Below are 22,545 nucleotides of genomic sequence, written 5' to 3' on the forward strand. Positions count from 1 at the left end.
TCTGCTTGAATCTAAGAATGATGATGGGATTTGTGATATTTGTAGGAATAGCAAAAATTGTCAAAAATAGGGGCAACAAATCGCAAATTCGTCGCATAAATTATAACTATCGTAATACTTTTATAAAATTATAAAATTATGGCTTTAGTACGAAAGAATAAAATATAGATTTTATTGGAGTATATGATTCAAGGCTTGAAAAATATTCAATAGAATGAAAAATGAAAATTATTTCATATGAAACAAGTTCAATATAGTTGAATGTAGTTTAGTTGTAATTAGAGAGACAAATTACTATTAGAATATACCATTATATCAAAGAAATTTTTATCAAAAGCGTTAACAACATTTCATTTATAGTTTAAAAGTAATCGTTATGAAAATAATGATTAATGAAAATAGTAAAATTATTTTCATTAAAATTTTCATAAATTTCCTTCTTCATATAATTAATCAACAATATAAAATTCATAATTACAAATAGATTATTATCGTTGAAATAATATTCTAATACTGTAGATCTAATTATTAAATGAAAATATTTGTTACCAAGTTAATCACTGGTCGAGTAGAATAACATATAATCTCAACAATATATTATATTAGTTAAATATGTTATTTAACACTCTTCCTTATAAGAAATGTTAAAATATTAATATGTAATTGCAATATTCTAAAAAAGAATCCAATCGTCTTAGTTGTTTAATTTCATATATTTTTTTACTTCGTCAGCTCGAATGAATTTTATTTATTTACTCTTCCGTAATATCGACGTTTGTAGTAGACATTAAGTTTTCGTTAGTATCTTCATTTATTGCTTCCTTATTATCTTCTGTGTCGTCATTAGTATCCAGCCTCTTGGCATCAATAACTGTCTCATAAACGATCTCTTCTAGGCTTAGCGTTTCCTGCTTAGCATAGTGCTCCAAATCTCCGTAATTCTTGTTGAAGTCAGCCGTTGAACTTTCCACATCGATTTCTGGAAGGTTCTCTAATTCTGGCTCCTCTAACAGTGTATTAACTTCGACTACACCGTCCGATAATATAACGGGATTTGTTATCGCATCGTCGTAATCATGCAAGCGACTATCGCAATCTGAATTATCACATCGACTCTCCTCCGTATCCAGGGACGTTACCGCTGTTGTCGTGAAGTATTTCAATTCATAATCACTAATTATTCCTTTATCTTCGATTACAACCTGTATTTTTCAATATTTTTATTTTAATTATTTAATATGCATTTTAATTTGATATTAGCATCATTAAAATGTTAATTATTATTATTGCACATCTATTATTGCAATTTTTTCATCATTCATAAATTCTTGGAAGCGATTATAAAATTATCGATCTCATTTTATTATATATTCTGAAATATATGTTTTTAGCATAAATGTTATAATTAAATTATTAAAAATGTACTTGTAACATTCAATGTTAATATATTTAAATAAAAGCATTACTATATATTTATTATCGATGGAATTGAGCGACTTATCATTGTTTGAATTAGTATTTAGAATTTCAAATAAACATCTATTGATTTTGTATGAAAAATGGTTTTTCAAATGACTCGGAGCTTTTAGTTTGTAAAATTCGATATTCTGATATTTCCTTTCAGTAATACGCACTTGTGTATTCAGGGAGTAACGACTCGATAAAGAATCGCCACGATGTTTATCAAATGATCGCCGTTTATTATCGTCGGATCGAGAATGATAAAGTTTTGGATGGCGAGGTTTGCGCTGAAGATTCTCCCCGCTGTTCGCCCTGATTTTCCCTTCGAGGTCATCCACAAGGTATTTATTGCAGTCGGCGGTAAAGCGCTCAATCGAGTACTTTCTGAGAAAGTTTACAAGAGAATAGTGCAAATTAAATGAAGCATAACAATTTGATTATGATTTTGTGTACTTGCGCAGTACATAGATCTTTACAGATTATTTAATCTTATGGTAACAACATGAAATATGAATTGAATTCTTATTTAAAAGTAAAAGTAACGGAAACTTTTTTTTTTTTTATAATTTAGATTGATTAATATTATAAATATTATTAAGTATAAGATTTTACACGAAATATTAATGGTAAAATTATCAACAATTGGTAACTATGTTGATACGAATTTTATATTTAACGAAGTCACATATAATAAATAAATTTCATCAACATCCAATAATAATTTCAATTCAATAATATTTTAGATATTACTATCATTATATCTTTATATAAAATTTAAATAATCTACAGAAAATAGGCTTTAAAGAAATTACAAAGCAATTAAAATTTCGTAAATAGATCAATTTTAGATCCTAAATGCTCACTTATTATATATATATATATATATATTTTTTAGATTCATAAATACTTTTTAAATTTATACCTGTTTTATTTATAAGAAAGAGGTATAGGATTACTTAGGTAAAATGGTTAATAAATAAGCGTTGGTTAATAAATTTATAATTTAAAGTTTTCATTATATATTGACGTAGATTATTAAAGTAATAAAAAATTTTTTGGACATTATTTAATTTGACTAATTAGTATAGACTTTTTAAAATATTAGAAACAATATTAAAAATGAAAAATAATTCATAATAGGAGACGCTTTACTTATATTGAGTATGCATATGATATATAAGATGGAGAAATGATCTAGAATCTCATTATTGTTCATTGTCAATTTAATATCAATTGTGTTAAAGTTATATGTTTATTGTGCAATAGCGATGAAATATAACAATTATTAAATACAAATTAATAATTTAAATTTATTTAAAGTATTTAGAAATCTATTGTTGTATGTGTGTAATATATCTGAATGTTAGATATTTGAATAAGCAATATATCAATTAAAACGCTATCAACTCATTTTCTATTTTTAAATATAATAAAAATTGTTTAAGTAAAATGTAAAACAATTTTTTTATAATTTCAATCATTGAAGAAAATTATGTATATTGGCCGTTACCTTTTACAAATTTGGCTAGCTTAAAGTCGAAATAATAAATAATATCAAGAGTAAATATTATTATTGTACTATTTACATCTGAATTTTAATTAAGATTTCTATTAAATTATATGAAATTATTTTCAATTAATTCAATTAGATAGTTAAATATGTCTAAATTAATTAAATTAAAACCCCACCATTGATAAAATCTTACCTATAATCTGATTTTCTAAAATCTGGGCTGCGTTTGAATTCGAAACTTGCTTTTCTGTTACCTAAGGACTTTTCCAATCTGCGTTCACCACCTATTCTGTCTAGCGACATTTTTCGAAAGTTTGGCGACGATAATTTTCGGAAATCATGAGGTGAGGTTTTGGATATCAATTCCCTTGACATAAGATCTTCTAAAATCTTCATGTCAACAGAGTTTCTTTTTCTCGCTACGAAGTCATCAGGATATCTAATACTGTAAGTACCTATGAAGTAATAATTTGAATGTCTGATAAAATATCGTAGATTATTCAATGATTGGTAATGCTATTTATCATTTACGATTTTTATCAAGTGCAATCATTCAATATTGTAACAAAATGTAATTGTCTTTATATTTTATTCTTGAATTTTCATGTAAAACTTAAGCGAATAAGGTATTATAATGATTAAATTAAATTATTAAAGTTAATATTGAATTATTATTTGATAGGTCATACTTGGAGTTCTTATTTTCATAAATATTTAAGTGAAAGTAAATTACTACATTACGTTATATTATATATACATTACATTGAACTAATCAAACTAATAAAATAAATGATGTTGTTTAAATATCGATTTATAAAAACATATTTATAAATAATTATATATATATATATATATATATAATTTTTATGTTTTTATAATTTTTTTATTTTTTACTTAAAATATTGTCAATGACTTAATAATAAATTTTCTCAATAATAAATCTTAATTATTAATGCTCTTAATTAATGCTCGTAGATTTTTGGAAGGATAAATCTTGATAATGATTACGTCTGTAAGTATATTTTAAACCTGGGAGCTTAGGAGAGAAAGATCGATCTTGTCCTGTAATCTTATGAGTCTCTTCCATATCTTCCGCATCCTCGATCTTCGTTTGACGTGCTAACTGATGGCGCCTCGCTGTATCAGATCGATCCTTAACCTTTAATGTGATTGGACCTTTATTTGGAATGTGCAAATCCATTGCCATTGATGTTTGACTTCCATTCAGTCTTTGTAGTTCTAAGTTTTCACGACTTAGCTAGAAGAATATAATATGGGGCTTATATGGGCATATTAAGACACTAATTATTGTAATGATTCAACACAATCTTAATATTTTAATATTCATCATGTTCATTTTAATTCACTTCTGTTTGTAATTGTTAACACCACCTATTAATACGATTCTTCATTCAATAAATGAATTAATTTTAAAAGAGATAATGTTAGCTTCTTAATGCCATGGCCATAAGAACTAGGCTCTTTCAATCGTAGCACATATGTAATTCTACTGATTATCAAATTGAGAGTTTTCTTACCAATTGTGGATTATAACTGGGATTGTCCACCGAGACTGCATGCCGCTTCAGGAGCTCAGGATTGAGCAGCGCGCAACCTCCAGCTCCGTGACCCTGTCTGATGACCCTACGCTTCGGCGACTTCTTCTCGACGAGACTTGGCGCACTGGGGCTCTTCTTCATTGGACTAGCCAAGCCCTTATCCTGGAGAGTTTTTGAGAACTGGACAAATTCGGCGGTGAGCTGGCGTCGAGAGGCATCACGGAGACTCGGGCTAGGGCTACGGTTAACACGGAAGAGTCCTAATTGATGGTCCCATTTGCTCGTTTGGCTCGACGTCGACTTCCGATTGCGTTGGCTCTTCGTCGTTTTCAGACTCGAAGCCTGGCTGAAGCGAAATCGCGCAGGAACGACTTTTGCCGCGCTGTCGCGTGCTTCGAACGTCATAACACATGCTGCGACAACAATGAAACCTGTGGATCACACAATCGCTCGTAATAATCACTTGGACTGGATCACCAGGACTTATTGAGATACGAGTGATGATTATTTATCGTTCGTATCCCTATTTCGTATTATGATTTCGGTTAGCATTACAAGATTCATACTGTTGTAGTTTTTAATGATAGAAAAACTGCGTTAAATAAATTTATTTGGAATTGGTGTGAATTAACTGGAGTTAAATAATTAAATTTATCGCACTTTAAACCGAACTGCTAAATTACCTTCAAGTTTATCAGCTTTAAAGTAATCGGCAGTCGCGTTTGCATAAAATCAACATTTTTAAACAGACTGTGAATTAGTAAATATTTACATATTATTTGTTACATGAATTCTATTATCTCGGGCTTAATTTCATTAATTTCAAAGCAATAATTGAACGACACATATTTTTTTTTAATGAAAATTATTCACATACTCGGAAATTTTTTAAATTCTCATCTGTCCAGTATAAAATATAAATAATATTATTTATATATTCGGATTGAATAAAATGAGGATAAAAAAACATTTTATTATCTATAAGACTAAAAGTTTACTGTTATTTCTTTATAAATTTTTTAATCATTTTAATATTATAATTCTTACATTAAATATTCGATCAATGTAATATGTATTTCACTTCATTTTTATTCACATGGCTGATCAAATCCACTTGTTATAAAATTACTTAAGTGCTAGTTCTTCATTACCAACGTAAGTATATGAGTAATAGACATTCGTTGATCTATAAAAGCAAATGTTTATGAAAGCTTGTGTATGAAAGACAAGATTCACTCATTTAACACTCAGCCATATCATTTATAGAATAGTATTATTATAAAGTAAGATATATATCGTGGAACAATTGGCTTATATCACTATTTAAGTTTTCTATATTGTCGAATTTACAATTATAAAATATTAATAAATGATTAATTGCATACTCTTTAAATCAAATGAAAATTTTAGTATATAAAATAGTCATAAACTAAATATTGGCAGTTTAATTAAAAAAAAGGAGAAAATTAGTTTAGTTGCACGCAACGTAAAATAGACATTATTGAAGAATATAGAGAAGTTGATGGGCCAATTGCCGATAAATCAGAGCTCTGTTTTATATTGCTTTCTTATTTTACTACGCATTTGCTGTTTAACATTAAATATAATTTCTTCCAATATTTTCTATTTGTAATGCACTTATTTTTGCACTTTCTTTTGCTAATATTATCGTGATAAACAAACGAAAACAAAAAAAAAAAAACAAAAAAAACAAAAAATGCTTAAGAAACTTGAAAAATTTATAAAAATTAAAATAAATACACCTTATGTGATGACAATTAATGTAGTAGATAATGTAAATTCCTACTATCGGCAAATATTTTTTTTTCCGTGGGATAATATTCATTTATTATAAATTTTATTAATAATTTTCAATTTAATTTTCCAATTTATTTCTAATAATTTTCATTTGTTTTTAATGTCACACTACCTTTCGAAGAATACCTAAAATAATAAGAAAGTATTAAATTGCACGCAGAGAGATTAATTAAATTAAATTAAAAGGATATTTTAAATACGACAATTTTAAATAAAAAAATATAATAAATAAATAATAAATGACTCAGAGATGTAGGTACGGCCAGTAACACAATATGCCTCATGAGCCTCCATAGCTCAGGGGTTAGAGCACTGGTCTTGTAAACCAGGGGTCGAGAGTTCAAATCTCTCTGGGGGCAGATTTTTTTTAATTTTTTTTTGTTCATCTTAACTTTCACATTGACTGTTTATCACATTGTTTATCAATATGGCTATTATATTGTTTGTTTATTTTATTGTTTATAAGTTTATTGTGAATCAGTTCTCACAATAGCATACACAACCATTATTACGCGTATTACATAGGTTTAGACTCAGAGTAAATCAGAGCTGCAAAGCGCACGCGCGCACATCACCAACTCATGCGTAAGTATCCCGGCCTACTTTTGCAAGGATGTTTTTCAATAAATTCCACCGATCAAAGAGCGTATTGCCTATAATTTAAAATCTTTACATATCCGTCAGTTCGGATTTTTTCTAAATTTAATTGCAGAAATAGCTTTTTGAATATTTCAAAATTGATCATGTGCTTGTTATCTCCATTAGTTTGTGAGAAAAGAAAAGCCAAATGTTTTCCATTTATGTTTATATATAATAATTTTCACTTTTCCCTGATACAATAGGCAATTTCGTTTATAGTATGTATAGTTCGTGTATATTGGCTCTTTATATTTTTGCTTGTATCAGCACAAATCAGAAGGAATTGATTTTATGGGAAAATAATTTTGTTTCTGCTATTTATCAAATAGCAAATATAATTTAATATGATTTCATTGTTTACGGAATGAAAATGGCTAAAGTACACTTAAAATGCCGTGTATTTTAGATCTGCGTATGTTTAAAATCTCATTTTTTTTGTCAATAAGTCAAATATGTACACTGACATATCAGATATTTCGTTAGGATTATTATTTCAATAAAAAATGTTAGCTATTGCTGTTCAAATTAGAATGCCTAGTATATTTCCGTCATTATAAATTCTCAATTATTCTATTATTATTATTTTTTTTTTTAATAATTTCCTTAGCCGAGATTGAAATGGGTTCATTAAATGAAAAATTTTTTACCTCCAACTCCCATGACTATAGGTCCAGCGTAACTGAGGTTGTTAAGATGAAAGCCTCTTGATTCATTTTTCACTCTTATTGTAAGATTACCTCGAATTTCTTGAGCAACGGATAATTGATCTGCATAATAACCTATTTAATGGCAGACGTTAAAGAAATATCGATCACTTTAATAAAAAAGGACAAATTTTTTTTATCAATTATCATTTATTACAAGAATTTCCATCAATGATTGATCGTATTATCAAAAATCATAAGAAATTTCTTTTAAATCTCTTTTAAATAATAAAAATTTGTTAAATAACAAATTTCGATAATGACATTGTAGTTGATAAACGTACAAATAAATAAACAGCGTAATCAATTTCTTATCTATGTATTCAAAAGTAAAGAACTTTACGAACAAAGAATTTAAAATTCATTATTTGTATAAAACTTCATAATAGGGAACAAGTATCTCTAGATAAAAATTCAAATACAAACACTTTATTAATGATATAATGATAAATTATGATATATATATATATATATATATATATATATATATGATAATTTATATTTCAATTCGTTCCAATTTCTTTTATAAAAATTTTAATGAAAAAATGTATAAAAAATACACGCGCCCACACGCAAACACATGTACTATCGAAAATGGAAAAATTATTAGCTCATTACATTTTTTTTTTTTTTTTTTTAACATAAAACCTTAGTATTTCATTGCAACGTCATTATTAAAATATCCTATAAATCGGAGAAGATCTATCCTATAGCATCAAATATTCGTAATCGTATTTTCAAAACGTAATTACTAATCGCGCTTTGTTTCAGTACATATAAATATCTAAAAATTCTAATATTTACCTATAGTAGCCATGCAAGCTCCTAAAAGCATTAGAAGAAGCCCTATGCCGAGTGCCTTGCAGGCGTGCCACAAGCAGCGCGTCGTCACCTTACCCCTCACCACCTGTACCATTTAATTGCCTTGCATTAGTAGTGTCTGTCATTATGTCAAGCTTTGGTTAGATAAAAATAGTAAGTATTGAATTTTTTTATAGTTATTAATTTTTTTACAATCGAGTATCTTACATTGATTATAAACACATGTGATTATTATTGAAAATTAGGTATTAGGTTACATGAGAAATAGGTCTTTAACAACCAATATTTATAATAAAATATCGTATTTAAATTTTCTATTTTATCATGATTTTTATATAAATGTATTTTAATTCTTTTAACATTCACAATGTTGTACGTTCGCAACGTTGACGGCTTTTATATAATGAAATGCCTTTTATTTTTTAAAAATAATTTCACATCTATCGGTTATAGATATTTTTCATTAGTGTTAGTTATACGGTATATAAATATTAAAGAATATAAATTTTTAATAACGAAACCAAAAGAATCTTAAAAATACAAATATAAAATGTACAACGATAAAATCCATAATAAAATCTAAATTTACTTTAAAAAAAATATAATTTTAATAGTCTTAAATTTAATCCAAGTAATCACTTATCAGTTGTTCGAGATCTATTGCAATTCAATAAAAAATTGTAGGTTGAAGTCCTTTTTCGTGAAGAATTATTTGCTACTTATTTAATTATTTCAATTGCATTTCTTGTAATATAATCAAATGTTAGCGCAAATTCAATTGTTGATGTATATGTATATATATATATATATATGTATATATATATATGATTATGTATGTTTCATAGCGTTTAATAATGAAAAATTGAACTCTATCATGTTATTAAAGGGATACACGAACTTTTAGAATTGATGATATATAAATAAAGGAAACTATTTTATTACTATAAATTTATAAAAGTCAAGGGGGTAACTCTAAGCGTATGCTTATAATTAATTTACCTTTTTATTTGAATACAAAGTTGATTTATTCTAAATTTATATAAAAATCGAGATCTGTATTATACAAAGACAAAATTATGGCAATTATATATATAGATAATGTTATTGTTATACATTTTGGCAATTTAAAAATTAATGCACATATTTAGAACATAAAGTTATAGAAAATAGTAATATATAATTATTAGGAAAATGTATCTCTTACAACGGAATTAAATAATAATTTTAATCGAAAAGAATAATTTAATTGAAAAATTAAGCCTACCAACAGTTAACGTGAAACTTGTTTAATACAAATATTAGAAAATCATAAAAAAAAAAAAAAAAAAAAAAAAAATTGATTATATTTTTTTTTTAATTTTCTTATTAAATTTATCTCTTTTATTATATATTTAATATAAAACTTAAAAAACAATATAGTTAAAAGTTTATGATGAATAGTAAAAATTAATTATTACTCGTCTTATAAAAACATATAGGTAAAATAATATTGGAAGATGACAATTTAATCTGAAGAATTTTTAAAAAAAATTTTAAATTATATTTAATCAATTATAGTTTTAAAAGTTAGCTTGAGATTCATTTCCCCAAGATATGATTAAAGTTCTAATTTGAAATATTTAAAAATAATAAATGGATATATTTTACTTTACACTTATTTGGTTATAATCATCGTTGAATAATATAAATTCTATTGCGTGAAAAGAGTCTAGAAAAATATTTTTCATACATTTGCATTATATAATAAAAGAAGATAATAATAGAAAACAAATAATGCACAAAAGTATTGATAGGGGGGTAGCATTATATCTACTATCTTGAAATATAAGATTAGTTGAGGACTATGAATTGAGTAGAAAATTAAATACAATAACAAAGTAATATAATTATGAGTTTCAATTTAAAATAGAATAGTAAAAAGTATATACGTATAATAAAAAATTAAATATAAAATATATTAGTAAATACATAAAATCTAAGTGATGCAAAGTTGATAAAATTACCATTGTATTAAGGTTACAATGGATTTTTTCAATTAAACAAGTTCAATAAGTATGTTCTGATAATTTATTGGACATATTGATTATTTCAGGAATTTCATGCACATTTCAAAATTAAAAATAAAATTAAAATATTAATTTTTTAATATCCGTGTATTAAATGTATTTCGTTTTTTAAATATTGAAAATACTAGGCAAATTAATTAAAAATTAATTTTACTTTAGTTACTTTTTATTATAACAGTGGGATTTACTATTTTTATATATAAGTTCAATAGCGTTTAATACTTATGATTATTTAAAATTTTTGAAATAAATATTCAAATAGATAATTTTTAGCGTAATATAATTCAGAGTGTAATATATATTTAATACTTGCTGTATATTATCATAGATATTTAATTATAATAATGTTATTTTTTATGTAATTTTTTAATAATTTTTGCGATTTAAAATCTTATTGATATTATTATGGAGAAGTTGAAAAGTTTAAAAATTTTGCCACTTTCTTACATTCTTATCTATCATATTATATAAATAACTAGTCTATATTAACACACGTTGTTTTAGTATTTTTACTTTTATTTTATTTCATTCGAAAAATTTAGGTCAAATTATGTCGAATCTGATTGAAAATATTATTGTTCGGATGAGACGCTGATGATATACATAAAACAACTTGTTTGTAATAAACTAATATATTTGCTTGTATATAGACGATTATATTCCAACCATTCCTGAGATAACTTTTCATTTATAACGAGAAATGCATAAATAGTGATCTTTTAAAGTAAATTATTGATGATCATGTAAAATTTTAATGAATCATCAAGACGAATACGCTTTTGTAATGCCCTCTTTTCTAGTCTGTCAATATTTTAAACACGTGTTACAGTAAAATAAGGTTATGGATTGTTTTGGGTTTTCGATTGATTTATTTGAACAATTGTTTCTCTACTTTTTATCGATCATACCTGGATATTCCAGTGCGCTCCTGGAGCGTACGTCCGTCTTTGCGTTCCCTGCCATTGGAGGCTACCCTGGGGCATCCTGCGGTTTCAGCGCTGCAAAAAACATTTTATATGTTTAGTCATGCGATTCACTTCATGAAACTAGTCTTTCCTTTACGATTGTTCCTCACTATTTCTACCTTTATATATATATATATATATCTCCCCCCCTCTCTCGCTCTGTCTTTCTCTGCCTCTCCCTTTTTCTTAGTTTTTTCTTTTTTCGTTTTAGATATGTCTTATTTGCTGGTTTACAGTTATAAGCATCTTAAGAGTATGTGCATCTATATAAAATCTTAGACATTACGAATAAGATTAGATTTCAAAAACATTATTGCCTTCTTTAATTATATATTTAAGTAATAAATGTACGAAAATTTAGCAATTAAATATGTATGCATCGGCCTGTGTAAATAGGTGTATTTCATATTAAAATTGGTAATTAGTAAAATTGCTATGATTATATACTATTTCAGATATATGCATGCAGCATAGTATATACAATTTCAATTTTATGCAAAAATATATAAAAATTATGTTATAAATGAAATAAATACACCTTTTTATTATCATTATAAATTATTCTTCATTCTATACTATTCTATTTATAAAACTGAAATTATTTTAAGTTATTCAACATAAGTAATTAATATTCATTTGTTCTATATATATATATATATATATATATATATATATATATATATATATAGAACGATGAAAAATTAGATTATTTATAATACTTTGATTATAATAGAATTCTATAAGAATTAGAGATGTAATATAAAATGTAAATTTTAGTATCAATTGCGTTTTTAGTAGTTTCTATTTTAAATTGTATGAAAATTTATTTTGTTTATTGTTGTTCGTTCATATTTTTTATTTGAAGTTAATTGGCAAAAAAGCATTGGAAAAAATTTTATAAATTAAAATAAGAATTAAAATAATTTTTTCTATGCATAGAAATAATTGAATCGACATTCAAAAACGATATTGATATATATATATATCAATATATATCATGCATCATATTAGTAATAGTTATATATATGTATATTTTTTTTAATTATAATAAGTAGTATATAAGTTTTTATTCGATTACATAATGATTTTATGTAATGGTAACTTAAAAATGATCGATGTTTTAAGTGTTTAAAGTACTGCCTATACTATATTATAATGTTAATCTATTTATTCTAATTCGGTGAATAATATTTTTCGCGTGGAGATTATTTTGTATGAAGAATAGAATTACACTAACATATTTAAACTACCACTGTATACATTTTCAATGGACTACACTTAAAAAAAAAAGAGAAAAAAAATGAATGTTATAATAACGTTTGGGGAGATACGTTAAAACTATATTCAATAACGTAGTGTTTCAAATAATTATTATTAAATACTGTGAAATAAACTATTATTCTTTCACTTTTAAACAATAGCTTTGGTAAAAATAGATATAAAATAACATTTTTATTACAACAATATTATTTGCAATTAAATATTTTCATTAAATTTAATTCGTGTAATTAGGAAAAAAAAAACAAAACGATAATTATAGTACCAAATTACTTTGCACTTTAAAAGAATTATTTGATCAATTTTTTTTTATTATTTGAAATATTCAAAAAGAAATATTCACAGAATAATTGATAAGATAGTCAATAATTACTGATATTTATAATTATTCAACTCCAAACATAAAAGTATTTTCAATCATTTACGTACTAATTATAAAAGTTTCCTTCATTTAATTAATTTTACTTAAAAGTAAAAATCTCATCATATTATTTGCTCTCTATGTTCTTTATATTAAAAAGGTATTAGTGGTCTTGGCAAGCAGAATTTAATTGAAAAGTCAACTAAAACTCTCAAAGAGTATTTCATTATACATGGCGGCTCTTGGTTCATACAACAACATGAACGCGCGACTTTTCTCTAATTGCTGCCCGCAGGCAGCGGTGAAATTTTAATGCAAATCTTTTCTTCTTCGAGTAGCACTGCAGCTGTCTTTTATCTCAACTTTACTGACTCTTCATCCGGTTTTCCTAGACTGTAAAACTTTCCATTTTTTGTCCTTTCCCTTTGTTGTGCAGCAAAAGCAGCAAGCGAATGCGTACTTGCAATAACTTTTGCACTTGCAACTGTGAAACGAACATATAAACGATTCGTGGATATAAATTTATGTTCAACCGCTTTATATTATGTCTTGGCAATATGTTTTTTATCGCTAAACGTTCGAGCAATTATTATTCTAAGGCAAATGTGATTTTCAAGAATTTTTAAAACACAGTTGGACAATTAGTATACCTCAAACAATCGCTAAGCGGATAGTGCCCGTGTAATATTATATAAATTTTTTGCTCATAATAAATATATACGATTATTCCATTTTTACTTATACTCGCGATAAGAATTTTATCATAGTGAATAATATAGTATAGTGACAATAATAAGTCTTAACAATGTTAAGAGTCTTCACAGATTATCTCTATATTAATGTACAAACAAGATTTTCTTTTCAATAAACTATTTAACAACACAATAAACAATCTAATAAACAATCTAGTAAAAGATTATAATAAGTATGATAGTACAACTGCTTTTAGTATTATCTTAACAGTCAGGATCGAATTTATAAGAAAGTATTAATATAAGTAAGCAATTTCAAGTAATTAATAAATAATATAATTGTGATAATATATAAAGTGTAAATGAAGATCTAGTAATAGTTCATTTATAACTTTAATAAGATAAATTGCTTAAGCAACGGAAAACCTTCTCATTATACTTTCATAATTGTTGAAAAGTTTTGAAAACTGATAATGATGAATATTACCATCTGTGCATCCGATGATGAAATTAATTTTTAAAAACATTGTTACTCTATCCATATTACATACATCGACGCATTGTTCCTATTCAGAATGATAAAATGTATGTGATTAGAATTCTTTTCAAAATATCTCTTACAATAGATTGTGAGAAAATCTAGAAATATATTAATACTTCACGTCTGCTAATGTAAGTATATCAAATGAATATAAAGTACTGTTTAGTCACGGTGAATGCCAAAATCTATTTTTCTCCAGTAATGAATGGAGTTTAGAAGGTGAAAAAAAAGTGATAGAAATGTAAAAAGATGTTTTAAAAACAATATTTTATAATTCATAGTAAATGATATATTGTATAAGTGCAGTAAAATTCAGTAACTCAAGTCATATATAACAATTGTAATTCAATATTTTACAGAACTACACAGGTATTTATTTTATTTATATATTAAGTATTAATAACGATCATTCTGTTCTGAAAATTTGAATTTTAAAATTTCTTATATAAAGGAAAGTCACTTGTCTATTTCAAATACAAAAAATAACTGAAATAATTCAAGGATTCTGCAACTCGAATAAATTATTTATTGTTACCTTTGAAAAATATACAGTGCTCTAAAGATACTTCGGTAGATATTATTAATCGAATTAAATTGTCATGAGTTTATTATTGTGAAAGTTTTTTGCTTTCATTTAAAAATCATGTATTGAATGAAAAATTATAAAAAAAATAAATATACTATAGATATAAAATTTATTATAATCATAAAGTGATAATGAAAATGTTACATACAAATTCGAGAAAGTACAAACTTGATAATGTGGGTGAGTAATTATTACATTAGTACTGAAATTGTTATTTTAAAATTCATTACTTATTCAACATTTATAAATGAATTTCAAACATATTTATCGATTTACAACATAATTTACAATAAAATTTGTTTCCATTAATTATCTAATAAGAGTCGAACATTTATTAGTAATTAATATAATATTATTTTCATTTTATAGATAAATTTATAACGAAATTCTAACAATAGTATTTGTAGGGCCACAAAACTTTTATAAACTTTATTAAAAGACCTTATTAAAACTATTGTTAAACACGAAGTTTACGAAATTATATATGATTAATCTTCTTATTAAATACCTTAAATTTAATTGAAAATAATTTCATTCATTATAATACTCACTCTACATTATTTTTAATGCTATCTCATTTATTGTTAATTAATTGTATTTCAATGAATAAATAGCAAAATTTAAATTTCAGAATTTATTTGAAAATGACAATTGCAGAGTATTTGATTAGTTAGTTCTATTGATTTTACGTTGCTAATCAATTACAAGCGCTGTGATTTTTTACACACGTACAGCACATTTGATATGTTACATATTTTTTAAGCGCTTCGATTTTTTTCTTTTTTTTTATGTTTCAATTGTATTCTGATGGAAGCGACAAGAATATTGATTTTAATTTAAACATTAGCATATCGAAACTTACCAAGTCTATAAGAAAAGTAAAATCATTATATTCAGAAATCCCATACATCAAGGTATAAAGTCAGATAGCAAATTTAATATTTTTACTATATTTTATAAAACTTTATAGTTACTTTAGTAATTCAATACATTTGAAGACTACAGTATTAAAAATTTATTTTATATAATATGTTTGGTTCCATGGCTGTTTAATGAAATTAATTGATTAAAATGCAATAAATTAAATCTTTTTAAAAATTTTAAAAATTATATCGAAGTATATCAAATTAAACATATAAATTACATATATATATATATATATTTTTATTACACAATATTATTAATTAATTTATTTAATTATAAACAAATTAAAGAAATTTCATATTCCCTTTTTATGCTGTTTTAATTATTACAATATTTAAAAATGTTAATCTATACTTTGACAATTTATTGATATTACTGAAATTCAATGTCGATGTTTAATTCATTTAGTTCTTTATTTTTCAATAATTAAAACAAAAAATACTATAATCTTATATAAAATATATTATAAAAACAGTTAAAGAAAAAAGAATTATATTTTTCCTACACTGCACTTAGATATTCCATAATAAGTAGGGTTGTTTGTATGACTAAATAATTTTTCAAAACCAAAGTGCTGCGAACAAATTTATCCGATCGTCTTAAATAACTATTATAAAGCTAATCAAGTAATTACGTTAAAGATAATTATAAATAAATATAACAATAATAATGAAAAAGTAGAGAATGATAATTTATTGAATAAAAAAATGTGTTCGATGAAAATTATATGATGAAAAGAGAAGGGTAATTTACATTAATTAGGTATTTTTTCGAAGAAAGCAGACATTGATTTTGATATCAAATTAACTTTTACATGACAAGGTAATATTGAAAATATTAGATGCGTTTTAAATTTACATTAAATTGTCCGTGTTTTAGTAAAATTTTATACGAAAGAGTTTTCATTAGGTGTGATTAGAAATTAAGTGAATAATTCATCATTTGAAGTTATTTGTCTCTACCAGTTATCTCATTTTGAAAAAAGTTATTATTCTACGCTTTATTTGTTACTATGAAAGTGTTAATATCCTCAAAACAATTAATATTTTCCTATTCTTACTATACTAAAATTTATGTTATTTAAGTGGAATTGCAACATGTTTGCGCTTATTCGACTAAAGTTTTTCGAGTTACCCAAGATTTTGCAATAAATATTGTCGAGTAATTTTTAAAGAACTTTAAGGAGAAACTTATATTAACTTTATTTTTTCTTATTCTATGAATAAATTTAAACTTCTTTTTATTTATCAATAGGCGTTTTTTTATTATAAGAAGTACGTATAGAAATATTTTTATTAACATTGTCAGTTGACATTATTATATTTCAATAATTTACTCTGAGAAAAAAATCATTAATTATAATTCTTTTAATTTCGATTAACAACAAATTTAGTAAACACCCAAAATAAAATAATGTGTAAAGGAAAAACGTACATTTATATGTTATCAATAAAAACTACTATTTATTTAAATATTATTTAAAACAATTTATGAAATAGTATATAATATACACTTTTAAAGTTTATTGCTTCTTTAGTAATGTTTTATACATGTTTTATACATGATGATAAATTATAGGAATAAAGATACAAATGTTGCAGTTGTTTCTTTATAAATCTATATCCAAATTTCATTCAAGGCAAATTTTTCATTTATATATCTATAAAAAAGTGATGTATGAATAGATAAACATTTTATCTTTCTTCAACTAACTACTAAAGATCAAATATGTTCTGAATATTTAATTTAAAGGTATTTGTACAATGTTAAATCACAATAAATCATAATAATTTGTCACAATAGCTATTTCAATATTGTTTTGACCAATTCAGCTTGCACTGTTTATTAAATTACAATAATTAAACATTATAGTTGTTTTATAAATTATGATTATGACATATAATTAAGTACTTCATGTAGTAGGTCATATAGTAATATTAAAATAACAAAGTTTACATAATAAGTTAGACTTTAACATAATTTAATTATGTAATTGCTATTCTGGATTAATATATAAATATAATTTATAAATACAAATAGAACAGTAATATAGAACAAAAAGTCTATGTATTTTATTATAAAACTGATTAAATACATAAAATATCCGATTATACATATTTTATTCCTGTGCGGTAACATAATAATTGAATATTTTATAATGAAAAATTCATGAATTATATTGGTTGGAAATTTAATATTTTAATACATGAATAACAATTAGATAAATATAAGTACATAATAAATGAAAAAGCGACTTAGAGAATTTCAAAGACAAAATTTCTGAATTATATGTACTCCGCACCTCCTCCCCCCTCCCCCCGCCCCCTAAACCCACCGCGTGTATATTTTTATTGTAATAAAAATTTAGAAAGTCTTTATCGTGAAAATTAATAACAAATTGAAATTTGTGAAAAAAATACACTGACAAGATAATGTTCTATGGAATGTGAAAATTTTTGAATAATTGTAAAATTTGAGATTTTAATTTTAACTTACCTATATACACTACAGCTGAATTTTAAATATCAAACCATGCCCACCACACTTTTTTTTTTTTTTTTTGCTTTTAATCGGCAAGAGATTGTGTCACTTTTGTGATTGCATGAATGCGTACTCGTCCGTTTTAGGGAAAAAATCCGTTTCCTTTTTAGTTAGATCATGTAATGATTTAGCGGATTGGTTAAAAAAACCACACTCTCGTACTTAATCAGGAGATTTTTCATTTTATTAAATACACAATTTATTCCTTCATCGGTGTTAGATTAATAATTAACTAAACTTTAATAAATCTTATAATCTTATTATGCAGAATTTTAGTTCATATGCAGTTTTCATACCTATTTATATTAGCCTCTATTGATTATGTTGTTATTATAATTATGAAATATTTGAGTAATGCGTAAATAACGTAATTTTATTTGTCTATTTACATTGTTTTTTTTCAAATTTTTACGTAGTATAATTGCATTTAACAATTGGTTCTTCCATTTTTTATATATTTCGTATTGAATTAACGCATGCATATTAATATGAAATTTTAAAAATTAAATACTAATTACTTTTGGTAATTTAATAAAATTTTATTGTCTTCGTATTTGTAATACTGATTGTTCATTATTGATCCAAGCGTAACTGTTTATCGATTTAATTGTCCCTACGAATTATATAAATTAATCGATGAATAATATATTAAAGTATACAAACTAAAAAAATATTATATGTAATGGAAAATTACATAAATAATTTAAAATGCATTCATGTAACATTACAGCTATGTAAATATCCATATTTTTACTTTATCTGCTCCAAAGTTATGCATATTTTTTATACTTTGGAATTTATAATTATAAATTAAAAATAAATATTTGCTATATTTTCATAAACAAATAAGTGAAATTCCAGATAAATCGAGGTACTTTTATATTAATTCAGAATTATTCAATTGATGATTATTTAGAAAATAAATAATATTACAGAGTTTTTGTTATTGTTGTATTAAATATTAAATGATCAAGATTTCAACGAATTTCATCGAATTTTATCAATAGTACACTCTTCCCGTAGTTCTTTATATTAATGCGATAGATGTTTCAAGAAATTTCGCGCATTATTAGTACCACAATTCGATTAGTTAATATGAAATGTAAATATATATTTTATTTTTCCATCTCTTATGCGCGACAAAATTAAGATTAAAATAGATTAAAATAGAAGATGCTCTAGGTTCACAATTCTACTACGTTACTTTAGCAGGGTGAGGCTAAGCTTTTATAGAGATTACTAAAAGGCATATTATAATTATTAAGCTGCGATAAGCAAAAATTGCCCCCGACAAAGCGCGAGTGCAAAACACGTTGTGTTAATGCCTGTTGAACGAGTGAAAAGAGCACGACACTTCTCGTCCTTGCATTAATCGAATTAGAATCCGAGGAAGCAGATTAGCACCCTCGTTCTCCCTCACTCGCACCATCCCTTCTCCCCTCCGTACGCGCACATCAGATATTTCCAAGACATTGCATGGTTAGTGCTACTGGGCTCTTCAATCTTGGCCAGTTCACGTACCGCACGTCCGCGGTCCATCCGCGATTCGATCACCAGGCGCATTCAGGTTACTCCGTCGAAGCGCGAAATTCAGCTTCGGCTGGGCTTGATGAGCTACGGCGGATGGTGTGCTTCTAGGGTGACGCAGCATACTGGTTCATAACCTCGCGCACGCATCCGCACTGGCGCGACGGGCACTCGGACAAGGGAGATCGCGTCGGCTCGCGATGAAAGAGCGGAGGGACAGGGAGTGTCTCATCCCCGAGCGGGCGACATCACCTGTTGGTTCGCCTGGCCGTATTTTCCCCGGCCAAGGCGACTCTCGCAGCCCCTATCGGCACTCCGTGTATTTGCATCCCTCCCCCATTCTTCATCCCCCTCAGTCGCTGCCACCCCCTCGTCTCGCGGAGAAAAAGAATAGGACAACGGTAGAACAGAAGGGGAAGAGAAATTTGCGCTCTCTTACGTCCCCCCCCCCCCCCCCCACACACACAACCCCTACCCCCTAACCCCCAACACACACACACACACACACACGCACGCACGCACACACGCACACCAACGCCCGCCCGCCCCGCGCCCCACGCCACGCACTACTGCCACTGCCGCCACCAAATCATCGCGAACCCGTTATTTCTTCTTTACCGGTGCGCACATACGCAGGCGCAGATCAATGTGTTATATCGCGTGGTCCGCATCCGCCCGTCCTCGCCAATCTTTCTGATAGTGGAGCAGTTTTTTTATTGAAATCAACTCTTCTCTGCCCTCGGCCGATTAGATCCCGTTGTCACTTTTATTCCGATCACTCGCCCTTTCATGCGAAGGCCTTGGGATATTTTAGTGAAAATCTACGAGCACTGGTTGTTATGACGTACGATTTATTCAAGTACATTATTGGATACGTGCTTCGTCATTAATAAGTCGTCGTAATTTCATACCGTAGACAGCTCAATTTCATAATTCAACAATTAAAGAAAGACTTGCTTATTTAAGGCGATTTTCCAAAATAACATTCCGACATTTATGAACCATTTAATTCTATTCTCAGATTTTCATTTCGTCTTACGCACGTATCGCAATATCCTATTATTGCTTTTTAATCGATAGAGAGGTACTTAATGCTGGTATTAAATGAACGGTTTTATGTTGGAACGGGTACGACTGTATTTTACATTATATGTGAAAGATTTTTTAATAATGTAGATTATAATCCTTACAAATTTGTGTATAAAAAACATTCGATTTGGTAAGTGTGTAAATTTATGAGCAATGATTAATCGTTAGAATTTAAGTACTTCATTCACACTTATTGTATGAAAACTATTTTATCTAATAAGGAATTTGGTATCATAATTCCCAAAGGTAATTAAAAATATTCTTCTACTGAATAAAAATACCAATAATAATATCATAATTGAAGAAATTTTATCTACTTACCTACAGACACGTACAGAGTATTATATAAAATTATTATTATACTCATTAAATTTCTGTGTATGTATTCTCAATAATTAATTTGATATATTTAATTATATTTTTTTATAACACTATTTATGTAAAAATTGAAAGTTAAGTTTTAAAGCAGACTCCTTTTTTAAATTTTAATAAACAAGATTGACAATTTTTATATTAATTCAATAGAATGAGAGAGAGAGAGAGAGAGAGAGAGTGACCGGACAAAACAAAAGTATGAAGATAGAAAGATGCGAGTTAGTACTTATAATTTTATATGTTTTTTAATTAAATTTTCAATTTCACTATTAAAGACGTAAAATTGAAAATCTCCATTTTGGCTATTTTTCTTATTTCTTATAAAATAAAATATTTATAGGTATATATGAAGAAAGTAAATTAAAAATAGAAATATGATTTCTGTAATTAAAATGTATTCTTAAAGTGTTATGCAGTTATTTTATTATCTTTATATATATATATATATATATATATATATATATATATATCATTCGCATAAATTTCTAAAAAATTTCTATAAAAAAAATTAAAATGTAAGGAATAATTTATGCATCATTTTTAACAAGATATATGTCAAACTATCGAAAAATATCAGTGAGCATATCTTCTCTTTAGTGGTGTGGAAATTTTTATCGAATTATTAAATATTCTCTCTACTATGCTATCGTTTGAATCATCTTGGCATGGTTGTCAGCCATTACTTTGGGGCAATATCAGTGAGTTTTATCTTTATCAGTGTTGGTCCTCTATAAAATCTTCTCTCTCTCTCTCTCTCTCTCTCTCTCTCTCTCTCTCTCTTTCTTTAATGCGAACAAGGAGTCGTTTTGTATGTAGATAACATTTTTGCATTGTGAGTGAAAGAAATAGGGGAAGAGACAGAATCGAAACACAATTTCATTGAATATTTGCCATTGCCAGGCAGGATACTTCGCAGATCTCTCTCAAGTGCATACTTTAACATGCATAAGCTAGAATAATTTGTATAACATTCATGTAGGGTGTAACGGACCATGAACTGCCGGTGCATTTGGTTTCGTAAGTTATAAAGTTATGACAGAAAGCAGCAATGAATATTGAAAGTTATCTCGCGTATTGCCATTTG

The 22,545-nt window shown here is 26.3% G+C and overlaps 1 protein-coding gene and 1 non-coding gene across 2 annotated transcripts; one reads left to right on the forward strand and one right to left on the reverse strand.

The window, feature by feature from the left end:
* Positions 1–752: 752 nt before the first annotated feature.
* On the reverse strand, positions 753–11,565 carry LOC105362713 (uncharacterized). Its single transcript, XM_011500199.1, has 8 exons — positions 11,491–11,565; positions 8,499–8,601; positions 7,638–7,769; positions 4,513–4,964; positions 4,004–4,232; positions 3,168–3,429; positions 1,635–1,845; positions 753–1,202 (listed from the first exon to the last, which is right to left on the reverse strand). The coding sequence occupies exons 1-8, from the start codon at positions 11,563–11,565 to the stop codon at positions 753–755; spliced, it is 1,914 nt and encodes a 637-aa protein (XP_011498501.1).
* Positions 6,638–6,710, forward strand: TRNAT-UGU (transfer RNA threonine (anticodon UGU)). Its single transcript has one exon. It is a non-coding gene; the product is annotated as a tRNA-Thr (tRNA).
* Positions 11,566–22,545: the final 10,980 nt, after the last annotated feature.

Source organism: Ceratosolen solmsi, unplaced genomic scaffold (assembly GCF_000503995.2).
Source record: "Ceratosolen solmsi marchali unplaced genomic scaffold, CerSol_1.0 scaffold41, whole genome shotgun sequence".
In the NCBI taxonomy this organism is placed as follows: domain Eukaryota; kingdom Metazoa; phylum Arthropoda; class Insecta; order Hymenoptera; family Agaonidae; genus Ceratosolen; species Ceratosolen solmsi.